The 27,523-nt window shown below is 48.3% G+C and overlaps 1 protein-coding gene across 2 annotated transcripts in view; it reads right to left on the bottom strand.

Moving 5' to 3' along the window:
- LOC138489466 (zinc finger protein 436-like) overlaps window positions 1-27,523 on the bottom strand; it is a 235,340-nt gene that overhangs the window by 20,310 nt on the left and 187,507 nt on the right. For both annotated transcript variants that reach the window (XM_069617194.1, XM_069617193.1), the window contains 2 exons: window positions 13,992-14,066; window positions 12,300-12,398 (listed from right to left, as the gene is read on the bottom strand). In XM_069617194.1, the coding sequence (XP_069473295.1) occupies window positions 12,300-12,398; window positions 13,992-14,066 (174 nt within the window). The remainder of the gene's footprint in view (window positions 1-12,299; window positions 12,399-13,991; window positions 14,067-27,523) is intronic.

Raw genomic sequence — 27,523 nt, 5'->3', positions numbered from 1 at the left:
GTTTGTAGCCGTGGTTGGATGTGGGGGCTGGAACTGCCTAGCGTTATTCCACTTCCTGGCATAATTGTGTCTGTTGCTGGCAGACATGGGGGCCAGAGGCTGTGCCTGATTAGGCAGCACCAGTCTGTTTAAAAGGTGCAGATCCTTACCATTGGTGGACGTAGGGGGTGACTCCAGCTGGCATCCTAGATACATTGGATGTTGTGTATGGGGTTTTAACCCCTTTCTTCATTACAAATTACTTCTCCAAATTCCTTTATTAGTTATCTTGTCTTTTCCTCACTTGCTTTGCTACATTTCAATGTTCGATTACTGATCTAACTATGTTCACAAGTAAAGTGCTGGTGCTCTGTAATCAGAGGACCCCAAAAAGTGAATGTGTAAATAGTAGCATAGTATAAGGTTAATACATACTGGTCGTTACTAATTGCCAACAGTTGAGTAAAGCCTAAATAAATAACTGTATTTCTATACATTCGCCTAACCTGCATTATTAGGAGTGCTCTGAGTGTGCTTAGCCGAACCCTTACTCCTCTCTCATGCACAGTGAACACCACCAGATAATAGGTGAGCCAGGAACCATACCGCACAGTAAACACCACCAGAGGTGAGCCAGGAAGCATACTGCATAGTGAACACCACTAGATACCTGGAGAGCCAGGAAGCAAACCTCTGTCATGATCACTGCTTCCAAGGAGCCAGGACCAGCCCAACGTCCTTGGAAGCAGGCCCCTAACCCTAATCCTAGGTACCAGCCAGTCCCCACTGGGACCTTTTGGACCTTGTCCTGGCGCCGGTGGCACCAGGCTCATCTAAACCATCGGTCCCGGCACTGGAAGCGCCGGGCTCATAATAGGTGTGAAGATGCTTGGGTGGACTTACCTGCAGCAGACCATGCTGCTTACTTACCAGCCACTTAGAAGCCATCTGTGAACAGGAACTAATTTCTTACCTGGGTGGGGCAGCTCTACTCCCTGGATACAGCACTGGAACTCTTCTGGAAACTGGAACTCTTTTCTTACCTAGGCGGGGCCGTGGAAGAAGACGCCTCATCACTCCAAGGCTATTTAAACCACACCCGATAGATGAAGCGTGCTTCGCGTTATTCTGCATCTGCAGCAGAACGCTCACCGAGTCTGCTCCGGCCTTTCTTCTTCCGATCCTGAACCTGCAAGAATCCTACTTATCATTTCTGCATCCAGACAACATCAGCACCTGCAAAGACAAGAAACAACAGGTTAGCAAGGCGAACTTTACACGCAGTGCTTACTCACCTGATCCATCGGCTGCGGCCGTTTCATCACGCCGCATCTCCACCTGCAAAGACAAAAGCATTGCCATACTTACAGGCATGCTGTGAATTCCGGAATCCTTCATTCTGCATCGCCGCCTGTGAAAACAAAAGCATTGTACTTACTTACTGGCATTCCGCGAACTCCGGCGCTGCTGTCTAGCATCTGAAAGACAAAAAGAGGAGACAAAGGCAGGTATTTACTTACGCGCCCTCCGCGCTCGTCGCAATAGAACGCCTGCGGATACTCCGGCGTCTCTTCAGCACGAACAAGGCTGCAAGGAAAAAGAACATTAGAGCGCTTGCCTTACTTACAAAGTTCCAGGCGCTTCACTCCATCTTCCATCTCGAGAGTCCTGCAAGACAAAATGGGAAAAGTATTATACAAGTCTTATTTGATATTAAAGTGCCACGCACCAAAAGACTATAAAGACTAAAAGGTGTCCAGAAACTCACCGCTCGTGCAAATAACGACGGTAATCATCCTCTGAATTCAAGAGGCCTACGTTTCACCAGTGAAGGAACTGGCAACGGCACCCTGCATCAGACGCAGATGGAGAGTCCAGCATTCACCTATTTAAGGTGAGCAAGTTGACCTGGGGGCTCTACGGAAAAGCTGGGAAGAGAGAGGGAGAGAGAGAGAGAGAGGGACACTCCACAATCCAGATCATTAACTCCCATATTCTTTCACCTGCAGAAACCTCACTCTTCGAGTCCGACACACAGTGCGAAGAGGTTCGACCCCAGAAGCCAATCGAGTCCTGCACATCACTTTTCGAGTCACAGACACCTTCCTGCCAAGACCCGCGCCTCCGTGGGAATCAGGTGAGCGTTACAGAACGCGAAGCCCACCACAAAACTCCTACCCAGGCGCAATGGAAACCTCAGACACCGATCAATTAGCCCAGTTGCTCGGGGAATTAAGAGCAGAAGTACATGCAGCTCGTCAGGAAACGAACTCTCTGAGAAGAGAACCAATAATTTCCAAGGAGCGAACAGAGGACCTTGCTAGGCAGTTGCTACAAACGCAGGCAGGACAGACACCTTTGCCCGTCCCAGGAGGAAGTTATCCTTCTGCATCATCTTCAAATCCAGTGCAAATCAATCTGCCCGGTAATGTCCCCTTGGCTCCGCCCGAACGCTTTTCTGGTGATCCAAGGAAATTCGCAGTGTTCATCAACCAGTGCCGCCTACACTTCTTATGTCGACCAGCTGCATTCCCAACAGACCAGACCAAGGTGGCTTTCGTGCTTTCTTATCTCAGTGGCAGCGCCGCAGATTGGTCGATCCCTTTAGTCACCCAGGATGATCCGGTTTTACACGATTTTCAGGCCTTCCAGTCCAGCATGGAGAAACTGTTTGCAAGACATGCACAAGGGCAGGCCTTGGACAATGAACTTCTTTCATTACGACAGGGTAATCAAGACCTTTTGACTTATATAGCCTCCTTCAATAGACTCATAGTGGAAACACAATGGCCCGAGGATAAGAGAATAACGCTTTTCTATAGAGGCCTGCGTGGAGAGCTCAAGGATGTGTTAGCGCAAGTTGTGAATCCTCCACAAGAATGTTCTGACTATATTGACTTAGTTGTCCAATTTGACCACAGACTACAGAACAGAAAGGCAGATCGTTCCAGATTTGATACCCGAGTGTTTTCTAAACCACAGACCTCTACTAAGGGAACTGACACTGTGGAACCCATGCAAATAGGGGGCATGACAGGACCTTTAACCCAGAAAGAGCGGGAAAGAAGAAGGCAGCTGCAACTATGCCTCTATTGCGGAAACTCAGGACACTTTCTTCAGGACTGTCCAGTGAAACCAGCTAAGAAGGCTGTAGGAGCCGCGGATACCTGTACCACAAATTCTGAACAGGGAAACGACCTCGCCCGACAAGAGTAGAGCTCCTCTTGCCGAGCGTTAAGATCTGTCCCGTGACCTTGCATTTCGTGATACCCATGGTCCTCATTAGTCCCGAACGTCCGGATCGTTTGCATGCAATTGAAGCTTATATCGACAGCGGAGCAATCGGTAATTATGTGGACCGTGAAATGGTATCAAGGATGAATCTACCCCTTGTCCCTAAGGCAGTAAAAGACGTCATCACTACTGTGGATGGCATGGAGATAGCCTCCGGACCAGTAACGCACGCCACCCAAGAAGTGACGCTAGTGAGTCAAGATGGACACCGGGAGAGAATCGTGTTCGATGTAATCAAGGCCCCTCAGTTCCAGATCATTCTGGGAATCCCTTGGTTGGAGAAGCACAATCCTCAGATCGATTGGTGAGCAAAGACAGTTCAGTTTCCAGAGTGTTTTACCACTTGTTATCCTCGGCCTGATGTTTCACTGGCGGCAATTTCTTCTGAGGAGGTTCCCAAATTACCTTCCGAATACCAGGAATTCCAAGACGTCTTCCGGAAGGATCAAGCTAACACCCTGCCTCCTCATAGGTCTTACGACTGTCAAATAGATCTGATACCCGGAACAACTCCTCCTTGCAGCAGAATTTATGCTCTCACCGAGCCAGAGAATCTTCATCTCAGACAATATCTGGACCAATACCTAGCTAACGGGTTTATCCGTCCTTCAAAATCTCCAGCTTCATCGGCTTTATTCTTCGTCCCGAAAAAGGAAGGAGACCTTAGGACTTGCATAGATTACCGCGCCCTGAATCAGATCACCGTTAAAAACAGATACCCGTTACCTTTGATCCCTGAACTCCTGGACCAAGTCAAAGACGCATGTATATACACAAAGTTGGACCTCAGAGGAGCCTACCACTTGGTACGGATAAAAGAGGGCGATGAATGGAAAACGGCCTTCCGCACCAAGTATGGGCTATTCGAATATCAAGTGATGCCCTTTGGACTGTGTAATGCTCCTGCTGCTTTTCAATATTTTATGAACGATGTCCTTAGAGAACTCATAGACGTGTGTGTTGTTGTCTACATTGATGACATCCTCGTCTATTCATCATCTGAAGAGGAACATCAGAGACACGTTAAAAAGGTTCGAGAGATTGCGTCAACATAATCTTTTTGCTAAGCTTGAGAAATGCGTTTTCAACGTAACGGAAGTCGAGTTCCTGGGATTCATATTGTCACCTAACGGAGTCCATATGGATTCAAAGAAAGTTGATGCAATCATCAAATGGCCGTCACCAACCTCTATAAAAGGAGTTCAAAGCATGTTAGGCTTCACTAACTTTTACCGCAGATTCATTCCTGAATTTTCTCGGATAGTCCAGCCCATCACCGCTCTGTTGAAAAAGAACAAACGTTTTGCGTGGTCTTCTGAAGCAGAACAAGCCTTTCAGAACTTAAAAGCTAAATTCATTTCTGCGCCTGTTCTAAAACATCCTCGCCCAGAACTCCCCTACATCGTGGAAACGGATGCTTCTAGTCTTGCTATGGGGGCAGTTCTATCACAAAGAGATCCGGTCACACACCAACTACATCCTGTTGCCTTTTGGTCCCGCAAGTTTTCGCCTCCCGAGATCAACTATTCAATTACAGACAAGGAACTTTTGGCCATCAGATCGGCCTTTAAAGCCTGGCGGCATTATCTTCTAGGAGCCAGACACACCGTCACCGTAATGACTGATCACCGCAATTTACAATATCTAAAGACAGCCAAAGCTCAGTCTTCCAGACAGCTTCGCTGGGCTCTGTTTCTAGCAGAATTTGACTTTATAATTACTTATCGACCAGGCAGTAAGAACGGAAAAGCAGATGCCCTCTCCCGGATGGGAGTAGATGAACATTTGACCAATCCAGAACCAATACCCATAATCCCAGAACAAAGGATTTTGGGTTTGGTCAGCGCTCAATCTTTTGAAGATATCAAGACCACGGTTAAATCACTCCTAACTCCGGGCGATTTACAAGATTGGCAATTAAAGGGGAAAGAATTCTCAGTGGATCAAGACCTACCATATTTCCGAGGACGATTGCACTTACCCTGTGAGAAAATACAAAAACAAGTAATCTCCCGTTATCACGATTCTCTAATGGAGGGTCACCCTGGCATTACTAAAACCATGGAAAAGATTAAAAGACATTTCTGGTGGCCGTCATGGAAGAAGGATATTAGAGACTTTGTAATCTCCTGCGGTGTGTGTGCCCAGAATAAAAGTCAGAGGGAGAAACCAGCCGGCCTTTTACAGCCACTAGACATCCCTCCCTGTCCATGGCATACCCTGTCCATGGATTTCAGCACGGACTTACCTCCATGCTCGGGGTATACTACCATTTTAGTAGTCGTGGACCTATTCTCCAAGATGGCTCACTTCATTCCCCTGAAGGGTCAACCTTCAGCCTCAGTATTGGCCCAATAATTCTTAGAAAATATTGTTCGGCTACACGGTTTTCCCTCGGTTTTAGTCTCCGATAGGGGAAGTCAATTCATCTCCCACTTCTGGCGCAGTTGCTGTCGTCTAGCCCAAATTGATGTAAGACTTTCAACTAGTCACCACCCCCAAACTGACGGACAAACCGAGAGGACAAATCAGACTCTAGAGCAATATCTACGTTGCATGCTCCAACAAACTGAAAACCCCTGGAAGGATATTCTTTGGATCGCTGAATACGCTTACAATAATTCAATTCATTCTGGAACAGGGAAGACTCCCTTCTTCCTATTATACGGACACCATCCTAGAACCTCTAACCTGGATCCTCCCCAAGAATTCGAAGCACCTGCTGTGGACCACTTGCACTCGGAGATCACCCGTGCTTTTAAGGAAGCCTCTGCCCATCTGCAAAGAGCTAAAGCTCAATTCAAAAGAGGAGCAGATCGACATCGTAAAGAGGCTCCTCACTACGCTGTAGGAGATCAGGTCTGGCTATCCACTAAGCACCTGCCTCTAAAGGGACCCCGTACCTTCATCCCGAGATAACTTGGACCCTATCTCATATCTGCCATAATTAATCCGGTGGCTGTCAAATTGAAATTACCTACGCATATGAAAATACATCCATTATTCCATGTCTCCTTATTAAAACCAGTACAACCAGAAACCCGCTTGACTGAACTCCCAGAACCGGTTTTAGTAGATGGAGAACTTGAATTCGAAGTAAAGAACATCCTAGACTCCAAAATCTCCAAATCTAAGTTATATTACCTGGTTGATTGGAAAGGTTACGGCCCCCAGGAAAGGTCTTGGGAACCTTCAGAATATGTCCACGCACCTCGTCTGGTCAAGAAATTCCATTTGAATCACCCCGACAAGCCAAAACCCCCGGAGAAGACACGCTTAGGAGGGGCCTTGAGGGGGGGTACTGTCATGATCACTGCTTCCAAGGAGCCAGGACCAGCCCAACGTCCTTGGAAGCAGGCCCCTAACCCTAATTCCTAAGTACCAGCCAGTCCCCACTGGGACCTTTTGGACCTTGTCCTGGCGCCGGTGGCACCAGGCTCATCTAAACCATCGGTCCCGGCACTGGAAGCGCCGGGCTCATAATAGGTGTGAAGATGCTTGGGTGGACTTACCTGCAGCAGACCATGCTGCTTACTTACCAGCCACTTAGAAGCCATCTGTGAACAGGAACTACTTTCTTACCTGGGTGGGCCAGCTCTACTCCCTGGATACAGCACTGGAACTCTTCTGGAAACTTGAACTCTTTTCTTACCTAGGCGGGGCCGTGGAAGAAGACGCCTCATCACTCCAAGGCTATTTAAACCACACCCGATAGATGAAGCGTGCTTCGCGTTATTCTGCATCTGCAGCAGAACGCTCACCGAGTCTGCTCCGGCCTTTCTTCTTCCGATCCTGAACCTGCAAGAATCCTACTTACCATTTCTGCATCCAGACAACATCAGCACCTGCAAAGACAAGAAACAACAGGTTAGCAAGGCGAACTTTACACGCATTGCTTACTCACCTGATCCATCGGCTGCGGCCGTTTCATAACGCCGCATCTCCACCTGCAAAGACAAAAGCATTGCCATACTTACCGGCACGCTGTGAATTCCGGAATCCTTCATTCTGCATCGCCGCCTGTGAAAACAAAAGCATTGTACTTACTTACTGCCATTCCGCGAACTCCGGCGCTGCTGTATAGCATCTGAAAGACAAAAAGAGGAGACAAAGACAGGTATTTACTTACGCGCCCTCTGCGCTTGTCGCAATAGAACGCCCGCGGATACTCCGGCGTCTCTTCAGCACTAACAAGGCTGCAAGGAAAAAGACCATTAGAGCGCTTGCCTTACTTACGAAGCTCCAGGCGCTTCACTCCATCTTCCATCTCGAGAGTCCTGCAATACAAAAGGGGAAAAGTATTATACGAGTCTTATTTGATATTAAAGTGCCACGCACCAAAAGACTATAAAGACTAAAAGGTGTCCAGAAACTCACCGCTCGTGCAAATAACGATGGTAATCATCCTCTGAATTCAAGAGGCCTACGTTTCACCAGTGAAGGAACTGGCAACGGCACCCTGCATCAGACGCAGATGGAGAGTCCAGCATTCACCTATTTAAGGTGAGCAAGTTGACCTTGGGGCTCTACGGAAAAGCTGGGAAGAGAGAGAGAGAGACACTCCACAATCCAGATCATTAACTCCCATATTCTTTCACCTGCAGAAACCTCACTCTTCGAGTCCGACACACAGTGCGAAGAGGTTCGACCCCAGAAGCCAATCGAGTCCTGCACATCACTTTTCGAGTCACAGACACCTTCCTGCCAAGACCCGGGCCTCCGTGGGAATCAGGTGAGCGTTACAACCTCACAGTGAACACTACCAGATACCATGTGAGCCAGAGTGCATACCACACAGTGAACACCACCAGATACCTGGAGAGCCAGGAAGCAAACCTCACAGTGAACAGCATCAGATACCAAGTGAGCCAGGATGCATACCACACAGTGAACATCACTAGATGCCAGGTGAGCAAGGAAGCATACCTCACAGTGAACAGATGCCAGGTGAGCCAGGAAACATAGCGCACAGTTTAAGGCAGTTGTGAGTCCTGGCCACCTTGGAGGGGCTGAGAGCACTGAAAGGGCAGAGGATTGATGCTTGGATGCCTCGTCCTTCAGCTGGACTGGAACCTGCTTAGGAGTCTGAAGGGGCTGAACAGTCAACGCATCCTAAAGAGAACCTTGGACTCCTTACCAGATGAGAGGGGCACCATTTCCATGAAGGTTTAAGAAGGAATGAGCTAGGCATAATCCAGGTTGATTAAGTAGAGGATAGATGCAATATCTCTTTGACAGTGATGTGTGCCAAGAAGTGCCTGTGCGCTGTATGCGTGTTACTGGGATTTGTACCAACAAGTGGCTAGGCGCTATAAGCCTGTGACTGATTTGAGCCAAGAAGCGGCTGGGAACGTTATGCCAGTGACTGTGATTTGTACCAACAAGTAGCTGAGCACTGTATGCATGTGATTGATTTGAGCCAAGAGACAAACGGGCTCTATAACCCTTGGACTGATTTGAGCTAAGAAGTGTCAGGGGGATATATCCCCATGAGTGATTTGGGCAAAGAGGCAGACAGGGGCTTTATCCCTGTGAACTATTTGAGCCAAGAGGCAGATGGTGGAAACAGCCTTGAGACTGCATTTATGGCAAAGGAACATGTTGGGTGCTTTACCCGTTAGACCGTGTAGTAGATCAGGAAGCTAGAGTAGTAGACACCCAGAGACTGGAATTTTGAGTTGTTAACAGGTTGCACTCTTCTAGGAATAAGAAAATAAAAAGCCCTCTGGGAAACTGGTTAGTAATTTGCATGGTTTAACTGGCTCGCTTCAGCCCACAGTCTCCTTTCTCAGGTTATTCACAAACAACAAAAATGATTAGGAGTGGCTGGGAGAGCTCCACTGGGACTGAGTGGCACCCTCCCCCTCATCCCCCAACAAGCTGAAAAACTGATGATTTCTACAATCGGGTGCTAGGATGTGGGAAACAGTATTGTGCATTCCTACTCTAGATGGACCTATTGTCCAGAGTCCTCAAGTCGAGACCCTAGTCTAGAAGGCAAAGTTGCCAGGACGATCACCCAATGACAGTATCCACAACTCTGGGAAATAAAGTGTCCCTGGGCACTTCTTCTGTTTACAGGAATGGAGAGGGGCGTCAGGTCCTCTGAGATCCCAGTCAGTTTGGCATCTGTGTCTCAGTCGCATCACGTCCTGGGACAGTATACGGCCTCCAATAGTCCCCTCAAGTCCTCAGGGTCTGGAATGGACAGATGCATAGTTCCACATCACGCCCTACATCTTCCCTTTAGTGGTTCTGCCTGGAACAGAACTGGCAGGCATCCAACCACCTGGGTTGGTCTGGATAGAATAACCCACCACCCCACCTTAGTACTAGCTCTAGGGTCTTGGGGTCTTGCTGAAGGCCTGCTCACTGCCATTTTATTCTGAAGCCCACCCTGTCTTTTGGATATTACTAGTGGGAGTTATACAGCGCCCCTGACATGCTTTAGCAACGTTCCTGGTTCCCTTAAACGGGTCCCTGTCAGCTGCTGTCCTCATGCACTCTGCAGGCCTTGTACCTTGACCTGGGCTATCCCCCAAGGTACCGGAATCGTGTGATCCTCCTGTTCCTCCACCGTCACCAGCTTAGCGTTCCCTCCAGTTCACATTCCTGCTCCTCCTCCAGCTTGACCTTCCCCTGTCTCTTTACCTTGTTCCCCCTTAGTTAATATGTTCTGTCTCTCCCGAGCTGAGTGTGTCTATACGAGCTTTCCATCTTGGGTATGGATTCTCCCACGTCAATCTGTAGGTGACACCCGTGCTCTTGGTCTCTCTGGGAGGACTCGGTAGACAAAGTGTGGGAGATCCAATATTTAAAGCTTGCAATGGTAATATCACAGAGGGGGGGGGGTCCCCCTGGCTGCAAAGTACCCCCGTCTTCTTGACTGGTGTGGCCCAAGTGACTATTGTGAGAAACCTGAAGGTTTCTCACCCACTAGTCCCCGCGGATCTGTCATCCAGGTGGCCAGGACACAGCCATCGCTTTTGGATCCAGATCCTGGGGTGGACCAGTGCGAGAGGATCACCTGGATGAGGGGTCCTCGGGGAGTGGAAGTGGGACTACGGAAGGTGACACGCGGTATCCCCTTCCTTTTAACACCTTTTCCCCATCCTACCAGGTAGGATACTTGAACTCAGCCCCACCGCCCTTCCCGACATAAACAAGTTCTCACGGACAGTTCACCGTGAGTGACAACGGACTAACACCAGACCTGTATACCTGACATGTCCCAACACAATGGTCAGGCAGAGTCAGGCAATTACTGATAATTATACAAACCTGACTTGCATCAGACTTCCCCACACGGATAAAAAGCGGAGCACAAACACACACTCATGAGTGAGGCAAAACACTTGAGGAAGCCGCATTTCCTAGATGGCAGTTTAATACGAGGAGAAAGATGGCGAGATCAGAAAGGGTTGCAAGGAGGGAATTGCCCTTGGTCTTGTCAGAGGAAGAAAACTGTTACTTTCACGAGCCCTCAAGGATAAGAAACACAAGACCAGGAATTAAAGCTGAAGAAAGGTGCATTGTGTACCAACGGCCGAGGTGGGGAGGAGCGATTGCCGTCGTGCTACTGCCTTTGGGTCCGACAACAAAACCGCTCCAGTAAAATCAACAGCCGGTGAGTCGGGGAGACTGATAGCAGACAGGTCTGTGCTAGAATCAAGGTTGCAAGCGGCAAAATTTTATGAAGAAATCTGCAAAGAACAGAGTTTAAGGCGCATGTGATGAGCGATGCAAATATAATTGAATATCCAAGGAGTGAGTGAACGTTTGATACCAAAGTAGATGCCATATACAGAGTGGTCCGGTGCCACGTGGGTGCTCTTTCGAAGGTCTCTGTAAGGTATCCAACAGAGTGTAAAATTGTAAACTGTGAAATAGAAGTGGTCCTGCAACGGGTCAATCCAAAGCCTGAGCACATTCGAAAGTCTTCGATAGCAAATCAGAACTGTAATTGGTCCAAGCCCGGCTGAGGGAGATTAATTGTGAAAAAAGGGATCTGAGCCCGACTGAGGGGGATCCGTGAGTCAATATATTTATTGTTTGCTTGTTAGGCGGCTATACAATAAGAAAATACTATTTCAAAGAGCCCACAGGGCAGGCAGGGAGAGTGGGAAATATGTTACATTAAAATACAATATTTAAGCAAAGAGGAGGACGCGGGAGCCTTGTGAGTATTCAGAACGTGCAAGTGCGGAAAGGAAGATGGGGTAAGTGCTGGGGAGTCCGAGCCCGTGGGTGAGCCACGGATGAAGTGCTAGGAATGTAGAGTGTTACACGGCCTGGGCCACAGGAGGTGTACGTGCGAGTCTCCAGAGCGGAGGGTGTGCAGATGGAAAGTGCTGTGGAAAGATAGGAGCTGGTAAGAATTGGTGTTGGATGTCAAGGCCCCAAAGATGCATAAGGGCCAAGGACACTGATTCAGCAACTGTGGGATTAACAGAGGAGAGAAGGAGGGAAGGAGGAGGAAAAGAGGAAAGCCTTGAGGAGCTTCCAGAATTTGAGAAAATCCTGCTCAAGGAGCAGGGGGAGGGCAAGGCTATTCCAAAGGAGGGATCCCCCAGAGGAAAGTGAGCGACTCTTGCCCTCTGTTTAGTAAAACGCTTGACACACAAAGAGTTTGTGCCAGAAGAGCAAAGTGGTCTAGAGGGAGAGTAATCGCCCTACTTGAATACTTGGAAAGGAACTTTTTCGTTTGATACAGCAGGTCCTCTGGATCAATAGACTTTTGATAACTTGACACTTGGGCATAGAAGGCCCTAATGCTTGTAATAGAACTGTGTACTCATGCCGAAGAAGACAGAGTGTGCTATGCTCAAATGAACACCTTGTCCTGTGCTGAAAACTTGGGAAAGGGAGGCCAACGGCCTGTACATACTGACATGAGTAAACAAGCGTGACTTGTAGGTCTGCAAAGAGAACACCAAGCACACGCATGCACATTCAATAACCATGTAAAGTGTAGCATTGCACACCACATAGTCCGGATTCCCATTAACTATATACTTGCAACTCACCTGTGAGCCTTCTAGGACTTGGTTGCCTCTCAATGTCCTGATCGTCACTGCAATCAGTCGCTTCATCCTCTTTTATGCTAAATGAAATTATTTCATATCCTGTCACAAAATACAAGAAATAAATAGAATGACAAAGACATAGATATTCGATAGGGAGGCTTCTATGTAGGAGAAAGTACACGTTTGTTGGGCCATGGGGGTCACCATCAATATTCCTTTCTAAGGGTTGTATATGGAGATGTCATGGACCTACTGAGATTTAATCACTTCGACATGTCTGATGAGAGTAAGCAGAGAATGAGAAATTTGATTATTTTATAAATGTCCAAAGGGTCTGACAAGAAGTGAGAGGTTACAAACAGATAGGATTGTCCAGTTCACATCTATGAGCCCATGGTCAATATATGCAGTTAAACAGATAATCAACGGCTCTGTATGTGTCTATCAGCGTCCCATTTGGGCCCACAGATACAGAAAGATTTGATTACTCTGGGCAGGTCAATCATTGGAAGTGGTAACCCAGCAATGAAGCAGCTTTACAAATACAGATACTGTAAAGGAAAGGGTCCCTCCAATGTCCAGCAGCAATACAAAAGAAGCGATCAGTCACTGCCGAAACTCAAACAATCCAACAATTTAGGACCATCAGTAACATTAGAGGCAGCAACACTAACTTACCACAACCAACAATGCATCAAACAACTAAATGGCCAAAATCAACAACGGATCATCTTGCTAACTCACCATGACAAAAATTCCATCAACTCACTATGACCTGCAAAACATCCATTCATAAACACACCATGCCAAAACATGAATCACCTCACCACGATCTTTGACACATTAACTCATTAGCTCACCATGGCCTTCAATTCATTAACTCACCACAACCACAATGCATTAATACGACATTCATGGCAACTCACTAATTCTACACAAACACCAATGCATCAACGTACTAACTCACCATGACATTAAACGCATCAATTCACTCAGTGATCTGAAAAGCATATAATCATTACATCACAAAAACCTGAAATGCATAAACTCCACACACCACAAATAATAGCACATCAACCTACTAACTCACCACATCCAACACATCTGCTCCCTGACTGTGACCAACAATGTATTAACTCGCCACAATCAGCAATGAACGCAGCAACCTCACTAACTCACCACAACGCTCAATGTGTCAACTTCCTAACTCACCACGTACTCGCCACACTCAACACATCAACTCTCTAACTCAGCATGCTAATAGTGCATCAACTCACTAGCTAATCACATAACATGAAATGTCCACTCATTAACTCACCACAACCTGCAATGTGTTGAGTCAGTAACTACTAACAGCAGGGTTAACTAACTAACCACCAGCTACAAAGTGTAAGCTTACTACAATTGAGCAGCAAAGTGTCAACTCTGTAACTAACCATGGCCCGAGTACCTGTCAAATCACAAACTAACCACAAGCCACAACGTATCAACTCGCTAACTGACCACGACTAGCAAGGTGCCAACTTGGGGGCATCCATCACACGCACAGAAGGGGCCTAACTAACCACCACAATCAACATAATGAACTAACCATTACCCGCACTGTGTCACACAGGACCATCTGCGACACGCTGAAACATGTTCTCCATCCATCCCCATCACTGAAAGACCCCGGCAGCACTAGAAACTCACCAGCGTCTGGGTTTGTGCTCCTCCCTGTGGCTTCCTCTCCAAGCTCATCAATGAAAACTGAAGCTGGCTCTTCATCTTTCCTCAAAGAACGGCCAGAATTCAGAAAAGAAAATCATCAAGTTAATAACGTTGTATGTTACAAACTGAACAAATGTTATATTTCAACAATGTAAATAATATAATTTTAAAAACATAGTTTCCTTCCCTAGAGTGGAGTTCAGAATTAAAAGATGTTAATGTCAAGGGTTAACTCACAGGTGTGATCCTTTTCAGATTTGTCAATGCCCCAGTGGCCTCAGGGAACCACAAATCAATTTGTGGGCTCTGCAAGGCTCTTTGAACCAAAGAGTATGTGACCATGAACTCAGCAAACGCATGCAAAATATCATTGGGAGCAGGAAAACAGTTAGAAACACCACATATTGTACCAGCCAGTACACTGGCTTGTTTCCTGCACATACAGCTTTCCCAGGCTCTGCTGGGGCCCCCACCCTGGGGGGGGGGCGGGGGTGGAATCTACCTATACAAGGCAAAGAGCCCATTCTGACAGTCTGTTTTTGGTGAAAGTGGCTCTTTTTTGGAAAAGGCCAGAGAATGGAGTGATAGAGTGCAAAGAGGTTGGATACACAGAGAGGTGGTGGCAGGAGAGAGCAGAAGGTGGAATATATAGAGGAGGAAGGGGTGAGATTAGAAGAGACACATATGCTTAATAAAGATATCACACCTGGAGCACAGTTTATAAAGCTACCAATCCTACAGGGTGCTTTATGAAAGCTACAAGACTTCAAGTATGAATCCTGGAGAGTGCTTTGCAAAGTCATGGTTATGTTTCAACCTACCTCTCGTCAGGCACCTCTGCAGCCAGGTCGCATTTAGCAGCCTCGACAAAGACAACGTTACGCGTCGGCCACCGCGTGCAGTTACTGAACCCTCCTGGTAGAAACAGAAAACGAGGACTATAGTCAGAAGGATCTCATTCCAAAATGGCCACAATGTAAGACCATCTCAAGGGAGAGTTCCCCATCCGTCAGGGCCTTCAAAAGGAAGTAAGTAGAAATATACATCGCTGATGTGCTTATCGCAATCATCGCTGTATAAGGAAGACGTGTGCCCGAGGGCCGTGTGTCACAAATGCCTTATTTAAAGGATAATTTCCAGGGTCCTACGCCGACATAGGTGATTAGCCTTCTGTGTGATCCATCCTGTATTTCTGGTATCCTTGTTACTTTTTGCTTTGAGATCGCCTCTGGAGGACAAAACTTCCCTTCCCTAACATGAGGAATAGACTGTAGCTCTCTGCAAAAAGAGTTCTTCCCTTGATAGTCCATAGAAATCCAGGACCTTATCAGTGGTTAAGGATAGACCCAGTCCAGTACAGGTAAGCCATCCATGTAATGATGGATGACTATTGGAGGAAGGGGGCAGCAGGGAGTGAGAGCTACCATTAATTAATGAATGGTTAAACATATCCCTTTGTAGGGGCGTGGCCAAGATGGCGGGTTCAGTGGATGTGCGTTTCAGTAGCTCCGTCCAGGCCCGAGGGAATTATGGCAAAACCGTCATACATCAGGCGCGCCGAGTGAGCTGAGAGCTAAGGCTTGTCCTGGGTGGGATACGCTCAGACGGAAGGCAGTGGAAAGTCAGCAGGCGCCAGTGAAAGGAGAGGAATCGCAGGCGATCCAACGGAGCGGGCAGGCGGGAGTCCCGAAAAGAAAATGGCAGACGGAGGCGAAAGAGTGAAACATCTTCACCGTCGGGGACCCGCAGGCCCGGGAGCAGGAGCATTGAGACAAGAGAAGGTAGCCAAGACCTTGCGTTGGCAGAACAGCACACCAAGAGAGAGGGAGGCATCGCTGTGGAAGAACAGAGGCGGCGCAGACTCCAGCAAGGGCAGCAGCCGAGAATACGGCAGGGGCACATAGGAGAATACGGCCCGGGAGTAAGAGGCAGTCTGGGGAGCAGAGCAGAAGAAGAGAGCTGGAGCAGAGCGGGCGCCGCACAGGAGATACTACAGTGGTCATTTCCAACGCCAGCGGGAAGGAGAGGAGCAGCAACGCAGGGCAGGAAGCTGCCGGTGAGACGTGAAGGGCGGCAGACCGCGGGAGAGAGCCGCAAGTTGACAGAAGTGCGAGGAAGGAGGAGGCTGTCCCGGTTGTGGGGAAGAAGCCACAAAGGACATCAAGAGAGTGGGTATAGACCGAACTGGAGACGGGTACGCAGAGGGGAGCCCGCTGGAGGAGGGCCTGAGCAGCGGAGGACAGTAGGGTGAGCGGAAGGAGTGGAGAGGGTCGCAGGAGGAGCGGCGGCTGTGAAGGAAAGAACCGGATCGCAGAAGAGGTGAGCAGTGGCCTCAGGAAGGTGGGGAGAGGCTGTGAGGGAGCCCAGGGAGACTGCCTGCAACCAGGAATTGAAGAGGAGGGGCTGGCCCTGTAATCAAGACCTTGTAGGGAGAGAAGTACCTGGGTATAAGGACCCTGAGACCCCGAAGGGTTGTGGAGACCCCATATAAAACTGGACAGAAGGCAAGAACGGGCACACAGAGGAGCTGGAACTGGAGACCAAGGGGGAAAGTAAAGAGCACTCAGAGGGGGGCCAAGAGAAGGGAGACTAATCCACCGTAGCAGGCGGGCGGAGAACTGTGGGCCTTCCCCAAGCAATCCGGGGAGTGAAGAAGGTACAGGAGAACGGGGCAAGCGGCCGGGCGGCACACAAGCCCGAGGGGGAGAAGAACCAGGGTCTAGCAAAGACCGGAGTACGGCCGTCGTGACCAAACGGGGTGGAGACCATAGCAGTCCCGGAGCAGCGTGCAGGAAACCCCCAGGATTCCAAGAGCTGGGAACTGGTCCACGGATCACCCGCAGGCAACAATTAGGGGGAGGGAGAGAGGAAGCGGCAGTGAAGACCCCCGTCGGCCCAACGACAGAAGAGGGCCGACTGTAAAATACGAATACTGCAACGACAAGATCCCACCAGAGGAAACATATCTCGGAAGATCTGGGCCAGGCTGAGCAACGTGTCAATAGGGAAAGGAGATTGAAGAAAGGGAGTGAAGGAGGCTGATGGGCCCAAAAAAGAAAAACCTGACTGAGTAAGCGGAAGCAGGAACAGCACACCAAGTCCCACGTACAAATGAGACTTCCATTCAGTACTCAGGTGGAACCAACCACAGACACAATGGCCCTCACCAAGGAAGATTTACTGGCGGCATTGGCAAAATTCAAGGGTGAGCTCACGGACACGGTCAAAGCCGAGGGCGCAAGCATTAGCGAAGAGCTCTCCCAAACCATTACAAGTTATCGAAGAGATATAGATTCCCTGGGATTGAGGGTGGCGGCAGTGGAGGAGCGCATGACAGAACTAGGTGAGAAAGAGCCCGAGCGGTCAGGGCATGCAAAGGGCATGGAGGAGAGGCTATGAGCGTTGGAGGAGAAGTGCGAGGACCTGGAAAATAGGTCAAGAAGGGACAACATTTGGATCAAGAACTTGGGGGAAGGAGCGGAAGACCCCGGGCTGGAAGGCTGCATAAAGGACATTTTCAAAGAGTTGGTTGGAGAAGAAGCGGCCCAGACAATGGGGATAGAGAGAGCTCACAGAGTGGGAAGCAGGAGAACAGAACCTGGGGCAAGGCCGCAAGATATCCTGGTCAAGATGCATAATTATAAGGACAAGGCACAGCTAATGGGGGCTGCCAGAACAGAGGGCAAGATTAGAGTAAAGGGACATGAAGTTTTGATTTACGAGGATCTGTCCCAAATAACACTTGCGAAGTAACCCAGGTGGAAGATGGGCTGCAGGTTTTGGGAATGAACACAAGGGAACTGGACAATGTGAGCGGGGAAGCCCAACAGGAAGCAACAACATCGACAGCGAGGCCCGGGTTACAAGAGTGGATGACAAAAAAGGCTCGGAAGACCTGATGGGGACAGAAAATACTGACTGATCTCACAGTTATCCTACGGAATGGACTAGAAGATAGCCTGATGGTCGGTAAGAAGGGGCGGGGGAGTGATGGGCAGGGGGAGTGAAATAATGCACGATTCAACATGGGGGACCACTTCAATGCATCTGGACGAGGATCCAGGGATTGTTTCGGGGGGGTACACTCACAGTCCGACGGGTGGGAAGGGGAGAGAGAAATATGGCTCAGCAAGACATGGAACATGGTCAGTGCCGGAGAACGCGATAAGGCAATTGGTTAAAAGGGGGTGTATAAACTAAGAACATTGAATGTAAGGGGACTGAACAGCCTCAACAAGAAGGTAGCAATACTAAGAGGACTGGAGAAGGAGGGCAGAGAGTTAGTGATTCAGTAAGACTTATGGGAAACAATTTCATGGGACAGTGAGCTCCAAACATGCAGGGGTGGCAATCCTACTAGACAAAGCTATCAAAATAGAAGAGATGGTGGTGAAGCGGGATACGGAGGAGGGGAGATATGTGATGATAAAAGGGAAGGTGAGAGGCAAACTATATACATGGGCATCAGTATATGCACCCAACCAAGGGCAAAAGGGTTTCCTGGGCTGATTCTTGGAGGAGTTTGGGAAATTTGGAGAGGGGGAAATAATCATAGCTGGGGATTTTAACCTGGCAGTGGATCCCTTGTGGAATAGATCAGGGGGGCTCAGGGCGCATGCAACAGGGACAATGTCAAGGTACCTAGTGAACAGAATGAAGGAGGAAGGGTTGTGCGATGTGTGGAGGGCGAGGCGCTCCCAGGAAAGAGACTACACCTATTACTCCCATGTACAGAAAACCTACTCCAGGATAGATTATATAATGGCAACTCGAGGTATAGTGCAGACGACCAGCAGAATACAAATAGAGCATATGTCAGACCACGCACCGATTATGCTCGAATGGGAAGGGAGTAGTAAGAGGGGATCCGGGTGTTGGAGGCTGGAGGATTATCTTCTTAGGGATCGCGAGGTGAAGCAACAAGCAGAGAATGAAATAAGGGAATTTGGGGAGGAGGGGAGGCAAGTTAGGGGACAGATGGGACGCATTTAAGCAACACATGAAGGGTTGGTTACATGATGAGGCATCCAAGAGGCTCAGAGAAAGACAGAGGGAAACGGAGGGGAAACTGGAGAGAGAAGTAAAGGCTCTGGAGAGGAAACGCAAAGAGAAGGGGACGAATAAAATAGCCACGCAACTAGCAAACGCAAGGGGCCAACTTCGACATATAACAAACAAGGCAGTGGAGAGCACCTTACTAAGAAATAGGCAAAGGTTCTATGAGCAGGGCAATAAGGCGGGAGCTGCATTGGCAAGACAACTAAGGGCCAAAGAACAAATGGCATTCATAGATGTACTGGAGGATAAGAACGGCAGGCGAGTGGGGGCCTAAAGAGCCATCATCAGGGACTTCTACTCAGACTTACATAGGGAGGAGCTAGCAGATTTGGGAAAGCAAGAGGGGTATCTGAAAGACTGGGAAGGTCTGCGCTTAACAACAGCACAAAGAGAGCAGCTAGAAGAGCCCATAAAGATGGAGGAGGTGGGAAGGGCGATTTCCCAACTAAAAATGAACACAAGCCCGGGAGCTGGTGGGTGGACATCGATTTTCTACGTGACATTTAGGGATCCACTTACAGGTATCCTAACGGACCTATTTAATTCCTTTCGGGAGACGGGAGAGATCACTGCATCCATGAATATGGCACATATTACCCTAATTCCGAAAGCAGGGAAGAACCCGCATAAGTGCACGTCTTACTGCATCATAGCGCTTATAAACGTAGATCTATACATGGGTGTTAGTGGCTAGACTAGAAGGGATGCTGCCGAACCTGGTGGGGCAAGACCAGACAGGCTTCATAGAGGGACGTAATACATTTGATAATGTAAGGAGGGTGCTGCTCATAGTGGATAAAGTGGGGAGGGGGAAAAGGACTCCCACATGCCTAATGTTGTTAGACGCCGAAAAGGCATTTGATAGGGTCAGCTGGGCATTCATGGAACAAATACTGCAGAAAGTGGGTATGGGACCGATATTCTCGGGGATGATAAAGGCGAACTACCAACAACCACAAGCCAGGGTGAAAGTAAATGGGCGCCTAACCGACCCATTCTTGATAAGAAGGGGGATGAAGCAAGGATGTCCGCTGTCGCCGCTCGTCTTCGCTCTAGTGATGTAGCCCTTTGCACATAGGATAAGGGGAAACGAGGAGATAAGAGGGTTAGATGGGCAGGGGCAAACCACAAGATAGGGTTGTTTGCGGACAACGTGATATTAATGATCACGGAGCCGGAGAGGTCGCTGCCAGCTATACCGAGAAAAATAGGAGCATATGTTTAAAAGTGAATCTCAGGAAGTCTGAGATACTTAATCTGTCAGTGTGGAACTTAGAAAGGGCCCAGTTGGAGAGGGGGAATCCTTTAGGTGGGCCAAGGGCCCAGTCAGATATCTGGGAGTGAATCTAACGGCGTCCATCAAAAGCATTGTGGGGGCCAACTATAATCCACTATTGCGGCAACTTAGGGTGGATCTCAGCAGGTGGAAGGGTCTATAAATGTCATGGTTCGGGAGGAGAGCGGTAGTCAAGATGAATGTGTTCCCTAGAATATTGTACCTGTTTCAGGTGATTCACCTGGCAATACCGGGGAAACTTCTGAAGGAATTCCAAGATGTATTATGAACTTCATATGGTGGGGGGAGAAACCAAGGATTGGACGAAAGGTATTGTTCAAGGCTAAGGAGCAGGGCGGGGGAGGAACGGGCTGTCCGAATATAAATACTATCAAGCATCACAGTTGAGGGCACTGGTGGAATGGGGAAGGATAGACAATGAGAAGCATTGGGTGAGGATGGAACAAGGAGTGGCGGGCGAGCATCTGTGGAAGGTGATGGGAGAGAGGAGGGGAGACAGACCTAAGGGGTTATGGGAGAACCCAATCACGAATAATACAGTGAGGCTTTGGTAAAAAGTGAATGGCAAGCTCAATCTGTCACCCTGGCCGACATCACTGACACCGTTATCTGGGAATCCCGATTTCCCACCGGGGAGAGAATATAGTTGATTTAGAAGATGGATAGAGGGGTGGGGGGGTTAGGTTGCTAGGCAACCTATATGAAGGAATGCGATACTGGGCATTCAGGGAGTGCAAAAGAGAGCTGGGGTTGAAGTAGGAGGACCGATTTGCATACCAACAGCTGAGATACTGGGCAGGGTCACCCATAATGAAGGAAGGTGCCACGAGGGAACTCACAGAGTGGGAAAATCTGGCAACATCCTCTACCAACAATAAAGGGCTCATATTGGCAATATTTAAGATCCTGCTGAAAGGGAACAGTGAAGGAGGAGAGGTAGCAAGGGCTAAGTGGAAGGGGATAAGCGGGAGAGCGTTCACGGACAAAGAGTGGGGCAGGATGACGGGTAGTTGGAACACCTATTACACCTCAGTGCAGCAACAGGAGCTACAGTATAAGCTGCTACACCAGTGGCACTACACGCCGGAGAGGCTACACAAGTTGTTTCCCGCGAAATCAGAATTATGCTGGAGGGGATGTGGGGAGAAGGAGTCCATGATGCATATATGGTGGGATTGCCAACGATTGAAGCACTTCTGGCAAGAGGTAAAGTCCAAGGTGCTGGAAATATCGAGAGTGTCAATGGACTTTGAGGGGATAGAGATCCTACTTGGCACTATACTCAACCAACAACAGCGTGTGGGGGGGGGAGGGAGTAAGAAGGCTGTAGGCAAACCTAGTAATGGCAGCGAAAAGGTGCATAGCAAGACAATGGAAAAGGAAAACCTCCATCCATAATACAGTGGTACCAAGCAATTTGGGACACAATAGACGCAATAATGTGAGGAACAGTAAAGAACTTTAATAAAACTTGGTCCCCTTATCTACAATATGCAACCAGAGATATGATGCAGTTATACATCCCCAAGAGACTACAGGCACTGGGAATTCTGGAGGAAGAGAGTAGCGAGCCAGAGCAGGAGAGATAAATGACGACCACCCTAGGACTGGGAGGGGAATGGGGGAGGAGGAGCGTTACAATGTTTTGACTTTGGGATGTGTAATGTAAAGTTGTGATGAGGAGTTATTGTGCTGAGATGAGGAGGAGTGTGTTAATTGAAATGTTTAATAAAACTTTGGTTAGAAAAAAAAAACATCCCTTTATTATCTCATATTTTTTTATTGAGCATTTGTTAGGCGCTTATACAACAGAATGGTGTTTCCAGGCGCCACAAGGTAAGGTGGGGACAGAACAAGGGGAGCAAATAACAATGGCAACAGTAAACATACAATCATGGTCCTACTGGGCCTTGTGAAATTCGGACGTGCAAGTGCAGTGAAGGGAAGTACAGGAGAATGGGAATGCAGGGGGGAGAAAGGTATGGGCAAGTGCTGTGGGACTGGGTTGGGGGGCAGTGCTAAGGGGGGATGGTTCTGATGTCGACTGGGTAGAGGGCTTGGTAACCTGTGAGATTTATGAAGGACCAAGCCACCATTCCCAGCGCCAGTTGGGAGATTAGCAGGGGAGGGAAAGAAGAGAAAAAGGTAGGGAAAAGCAGAGTTTTGAGAAGTTTATGGAACTTAAGGAGGTCCGGCTCAAGTCTGAGATGGGCAGAGAGGCTGTTCCAAAGAGAGGCACCAGCCGAAGAGAGACCGGCTTCCCACATTGATCTGGTGAGGAAAGGGAGGATGCCTCCAAGGAGGTGAAGCTGGAGTGGGCCTTCTTGGCAAGGTTCAAGATGTGAGGGGTTTGAGAAACCAGAAGGTGTCTCACCCACTAGTCCCTGGGGATCCCGCTGTCAGGTGGCCAGGGCATGGCCATCGCCTTTGGATCCAGACCCTGGGGGTGGACCGGTGCGGGAGGACAACGTGGATGAGGGATCTTCGGTGAGTGGGACAGCCGATGGTGAGACGCGGTATCCCCCCCCTGTAACACCTTTACCCCATCCTACCCAATAGGATATTTAGAAACTCTACCCCCTCCACTTTCCCCTCAAAGACACTTTCACACGGACAGCTCGCTCTGGCAGAAAACAGACTCACACCTGAGCATTGCACCCGGCGTGTACCACTATCATGGTCAGGCAATTACTGGTAATCACTCACACCTGACTTCCATTAAACTCCCCCACACGGATAAAATGCGGAGCACGAGAGCACATGCTGAGCGAGGCAAAGCACACAAAGTTACAGTACTTTGCCGATGGCAGCTGAACGAAGGAAGGAAGACGGCAGACCAAGAAGGATATGCAAGGAGGCAGATACCCTAACCTTTTCGGCGAGAAACCATTACATTCCAGAACCCTTCCTATTAGAAAGTGTAAGGCTAGGAAACCAAACTGAAGAATCCTGTACTGTGTGTCAGAGATATCCGGGGCCCTCATGCATGGCTGACCGAGTTGGGGAAGAACAGCAGCCGCCGTGGTACTGTCCTTGGCTCCAAGATTAAAAGCAGCATCTTACAGATCAACACAGCCAGTGAGTTGGGGAGATCGATGCAAGACCGTTCTGTGCTGAACTCAAGGTTGCAAGCGGCAACATTGTATAACGAGCGCAAGAACGAAGATTGAAATGCGTGTGGTGAAAGACGCAAGGAAAGCTTAATTGCTGATTAATATTTTAACATTAAGGGGGAAAGATACAATGCCAGTGTCAGAGTGGTCCGGCACCACAAGGGTGCTCAATATAAGGTCTCTGTAAGGTATGCAGCCAAGAAGTGGCAGAATTGAAAGTAGAAGATTGGCAAGAGTATTGTGTGAAGTGGATCAAAGTGGTTATGCGACGGTTTAAGCAAAACCCACTGCACATTCAAAAGTCTTCGATTTTGGATATCCAGAGGATACTGTAGAAAGTGTGATTACATGGTCCGAGCCCGAACGAGGGAGAGCCACGGTCCGAGCCCGATCGAGGGTGACTGAATGTGAATATTGTGCAAAAGGGGTCCGAGTCAGAACGAGGGAGACCAATTGTGAACATTGTGATAAAAGGGGTCCGAGCCTGAAGGAGGGAGACCCATGATGACCACTGAAATCGAGAACTTGTGAATGTAAAAATCCTGATAAGAAAACAACTTTGGTGCTTGTTTGTTACGACAGGCCCTCTACAGTAAGAGACTGTTATTGGGAAAGAGGCTTTGGCAGAAGACCGTAATACTTATGCTTTGAACTATATTCTTGCGGCAGAGAAGCCAGAGTGTGTGCGGAGCTCGAACTTTCTGCCTTGCCCCGTGCTGAAAACGTGAGGAAGGGAAGCCAACTGCTCAACTATCCAGACATATTAAAATTATTTCTTGAAAACTTTTCTTTTTGCATACACTATTGTCCCACACCATTTTGTATTTAGAAGGAAGGATTTGCAATAGGTTTTTTAGTATAGGCCCTTTTATTTTGACAGAGACTCGACTAGGACTGTGTTATTTGATAGTCATATCTTGCTCCTATCCTTAAATTTATGTTTAGAGAGGCATCAAAACCAACCCATTGAAGTTCAATAAACACCCTTGAACTGTGATCACTTGTGTCTATCTTCACTGTTTGATAACATGCCTTCCTTACAGGCGTGAAGGAGAGAGAGTTGTCGAAGATGACCTCAAGGTTTTTGGCCTTACAGGATGGTGAGGTTAGAGGGCCCAAGGAGGGCGGCCCGAGGGTAGGAGAGAAGCAGGGCGCAGGTGTCCCATTGAGAAGGAACTCCATCTTACTGGCATTAAGACAGAGATCATTAGCCGCACAGCATGCCTGGATGGCGACAGACAATCAGGGATGAGAGAGGAGGGAAAGGAGCAAGTAGAGGGAATTTTGAAGGAAAGCTGTGTGTCATCAGCATAACACTGGAAATGAAGAGAGAAGGGGGAGATCAGGTGAGCAAGAGGGGCAAGAGAGATTGAAGACCCAAAGCGATAGGATAGAGCCCTGGGGGATGCCGCAGGTAGAGAGTGAGGTGGTGGAGGATAAAGGGCCCAGTTGCAACTGGGAAGGGCAGTTAGTGAGGAAGGAGGTCAGCCAATTCAGTGCCCGGTCGGTGATGCCGAGGGTATCACGTAGCCGTTTTATGATGATAGAATGGTTGACTGTATCAAAGGCAGAGTGGAGATCCTGGAGAATGAGAACAGCAGGAGAGTTGGAGTCAAGATTTGCGAGCATGGCTTCAGCTCCTGAGTTGTAGTACCAGGTTTGTGATCTTCAGGAACGCAGTCTTATAAGTCGCTCCTAGCTGGATGAGAGCCTTTCTCCTTACTGATATTATATACAGTGAAGAGTTGTTCTCATTTCTGTTTGTGTCGCCCTCCTTCCTGGTCCCCGAGAGACATGGACCTCAAAGAAGAATGAAGAAAACCTGGAATGCAGAAGGCCTTCTCTCAGAGTCGATTCGGAGAACATCCATCGTGTTACAGAGGTTCAACCCATCCAATTGGGCTGTACCAGAGGACCCCTGAGCCGAGAAGAGAAGGAACGAAGAAGGAAGATGAACATATGCTTCAATTGCGGGCAGCCTGAACCGTTTAGTTCAAATAGAACCCCTCAGGTGGGGGGTAAAAGAAGTGCTTGCCAATGGAAGGGAAGGACGTGATGAGCTGAATTAACTTACTTCCTGTAACTATATACCTTTCGGCCTAGTAATTCCCTTCACCTTTACCTAACAGTTAATCTGTACACCGCTCAACAACAATGATTGGGAATGCCAGCCCTTGTGGATAGTGGGGCTTCCGGCAACTTCATAGATCTAGACTTTGCCAACAACAAAAACCCATTGCATCTGTAGATGGTTCCTATGTTACCTCTGGACCCATCTTACAGGAAACGCCCATCCTCCATCTAACTTGTGAACCGATAACAAAGAAGAACTCAGCTTTGATGCGATAGCGGCTCTATTTTCAGGTCATTTCAGGGATTCCGTGGCTACTTCAGATGCAAATAACTTTTACTCCAACATCGCCACAACCTCATTCTACTAAGCTTCACACAACTGTTGTTCTGGAAAAAGTATGTTGTCCGACATTATGGAAACCATTGCCCTCATTATGTCTTTGCCGGTCAGGAAACAACAGTGACGGTAAGCCTGCACCACTGTTGTTTCCAGACCGACAAAGTACAAGTCTGCGGCCATGTGGCGTTCCACCCGCCAGGTCGACCTGGCGGGCGTAATGCCATCCGGCTGCAGAAACACTGGCACCATTACCACATGATGCCGGGGTTTCCGCGGTCCCCATTCCCATAGAGTCCTATGGGAATGGGGTTTAACAGAATTGAAAGCGCCGGAATTACCGGACCAGTGGGGCTGTAACGCCCCAGTAATTCCGGCAAGTCCAGCGCCAGTTACTCCCTACGGGTCCGGTGGTAGCCTGACGGTTTTACCGGCACAGCTACCGCCAGACTTGTAATGAGCCCCCATGTCAAGGAACCACTATTTTTCACAAGTTACTGAAAGAATAAGCTGAATAAGTCGTAGGTTTTGACCCAATCAAAGCCAATCAGCCACCTCTGCACAGAGATTAGGATTGTTGCACTGAAACTGCTACCAGGTCCGCTATGGAATGACATACGTGTTATGCGAAAAGGAAAACAACATTCAAGAACTATGTAGAGGAGAATCCATAAAAATGCTGTATACACCAAATCAACATCCCCTGCAGGAGCTCCCATCTTTTTGATTACCCAAAAAATGAAATGGAATTGAGGCCGTGCATAGACTATCGCAAACTCAATGCTATCACGGTTAAAAACCGAAACCCCCTATATTGGATTCAGGTTCTTATAGATCAAGCCTGAAACAGCAGCATCTATATGAAGCTGGATTTGAAAGTGGCCTACAATCTGGTCAGGATATTCCTGGGGATGAGTGGAAAGTGATTTTTCGGACCAGAGTTGGACATTTCGAATATCTGGTGATGCTCTTCAGGCTCTGCAACGTGCCATCCGCCTTTCAACACTTCTTGAATGAAGTCTTCATGGATATTTTGAGCATCTATGTAAAAGTATACCTCAATGACATACTCATATATTCCACCTCTCTGCAGGAACACGTATGTCATGTCAAAGAGGTGTTGAGAAGACCACAGGAAAACCAACTCTATGCTAAACCTTCAAAGTGTCTTTCCCACCAACCCAGGATTTATTTATTTATTACATTTGTTTAGCGCCCAGACCCGAAGGTATCACAGCGCTTGTACAAAAAAGGAAGGCGAGCAGAGGCAAAGTAAGGTTACAGAAGAAATCAAAAGGTACAGCTTAGTCATATTTGTGAAACAGCCAGGTTTTCAGGAGTTTTCTAAAGCTGGGGTAAGGCGGTTCATTTTTGATGTAGTCAGAAAGTGAGTTCCACAACGTTGGGGCTGTGATGCAAAAGATGGAGACGGCTGCTCGTTTGCGTTTACATCTGGGTGGTTTGGAGAGTGAGGCTGGAGGAGGATCGAAAGGAGCGCATCACGGTCTTAGATGAGATTTGTGGATTGAGGTAGGAAGGGTCTTTGTTGTGGACACAGCGGTGCATGATCACAAGCCTTTTGAATTTGATCCACACTTTAACTGGCAGCCAATGGCCATTGCGTCTCTGGTCCAAA

Source organism: Ambystoma mexicanum, chromosome 9, assembly GCF_040938575.1.
Source record: "Ambystoma mexicanum isolate Mex_15411 chromosome 9, UKY_AmexF1_1, whole genome shotgun sequence".
In the NCBI taxonomy this organism is placed as follows: Eukaryota; Metazoa; Chordata; class Amphibia; order Caudata; family Ambystomatidae; genus Ambystoma; species Ambystoma mexicanum.
This window is presented reverse-complemented; position numbering and strand designations above follow the sequence as displayed.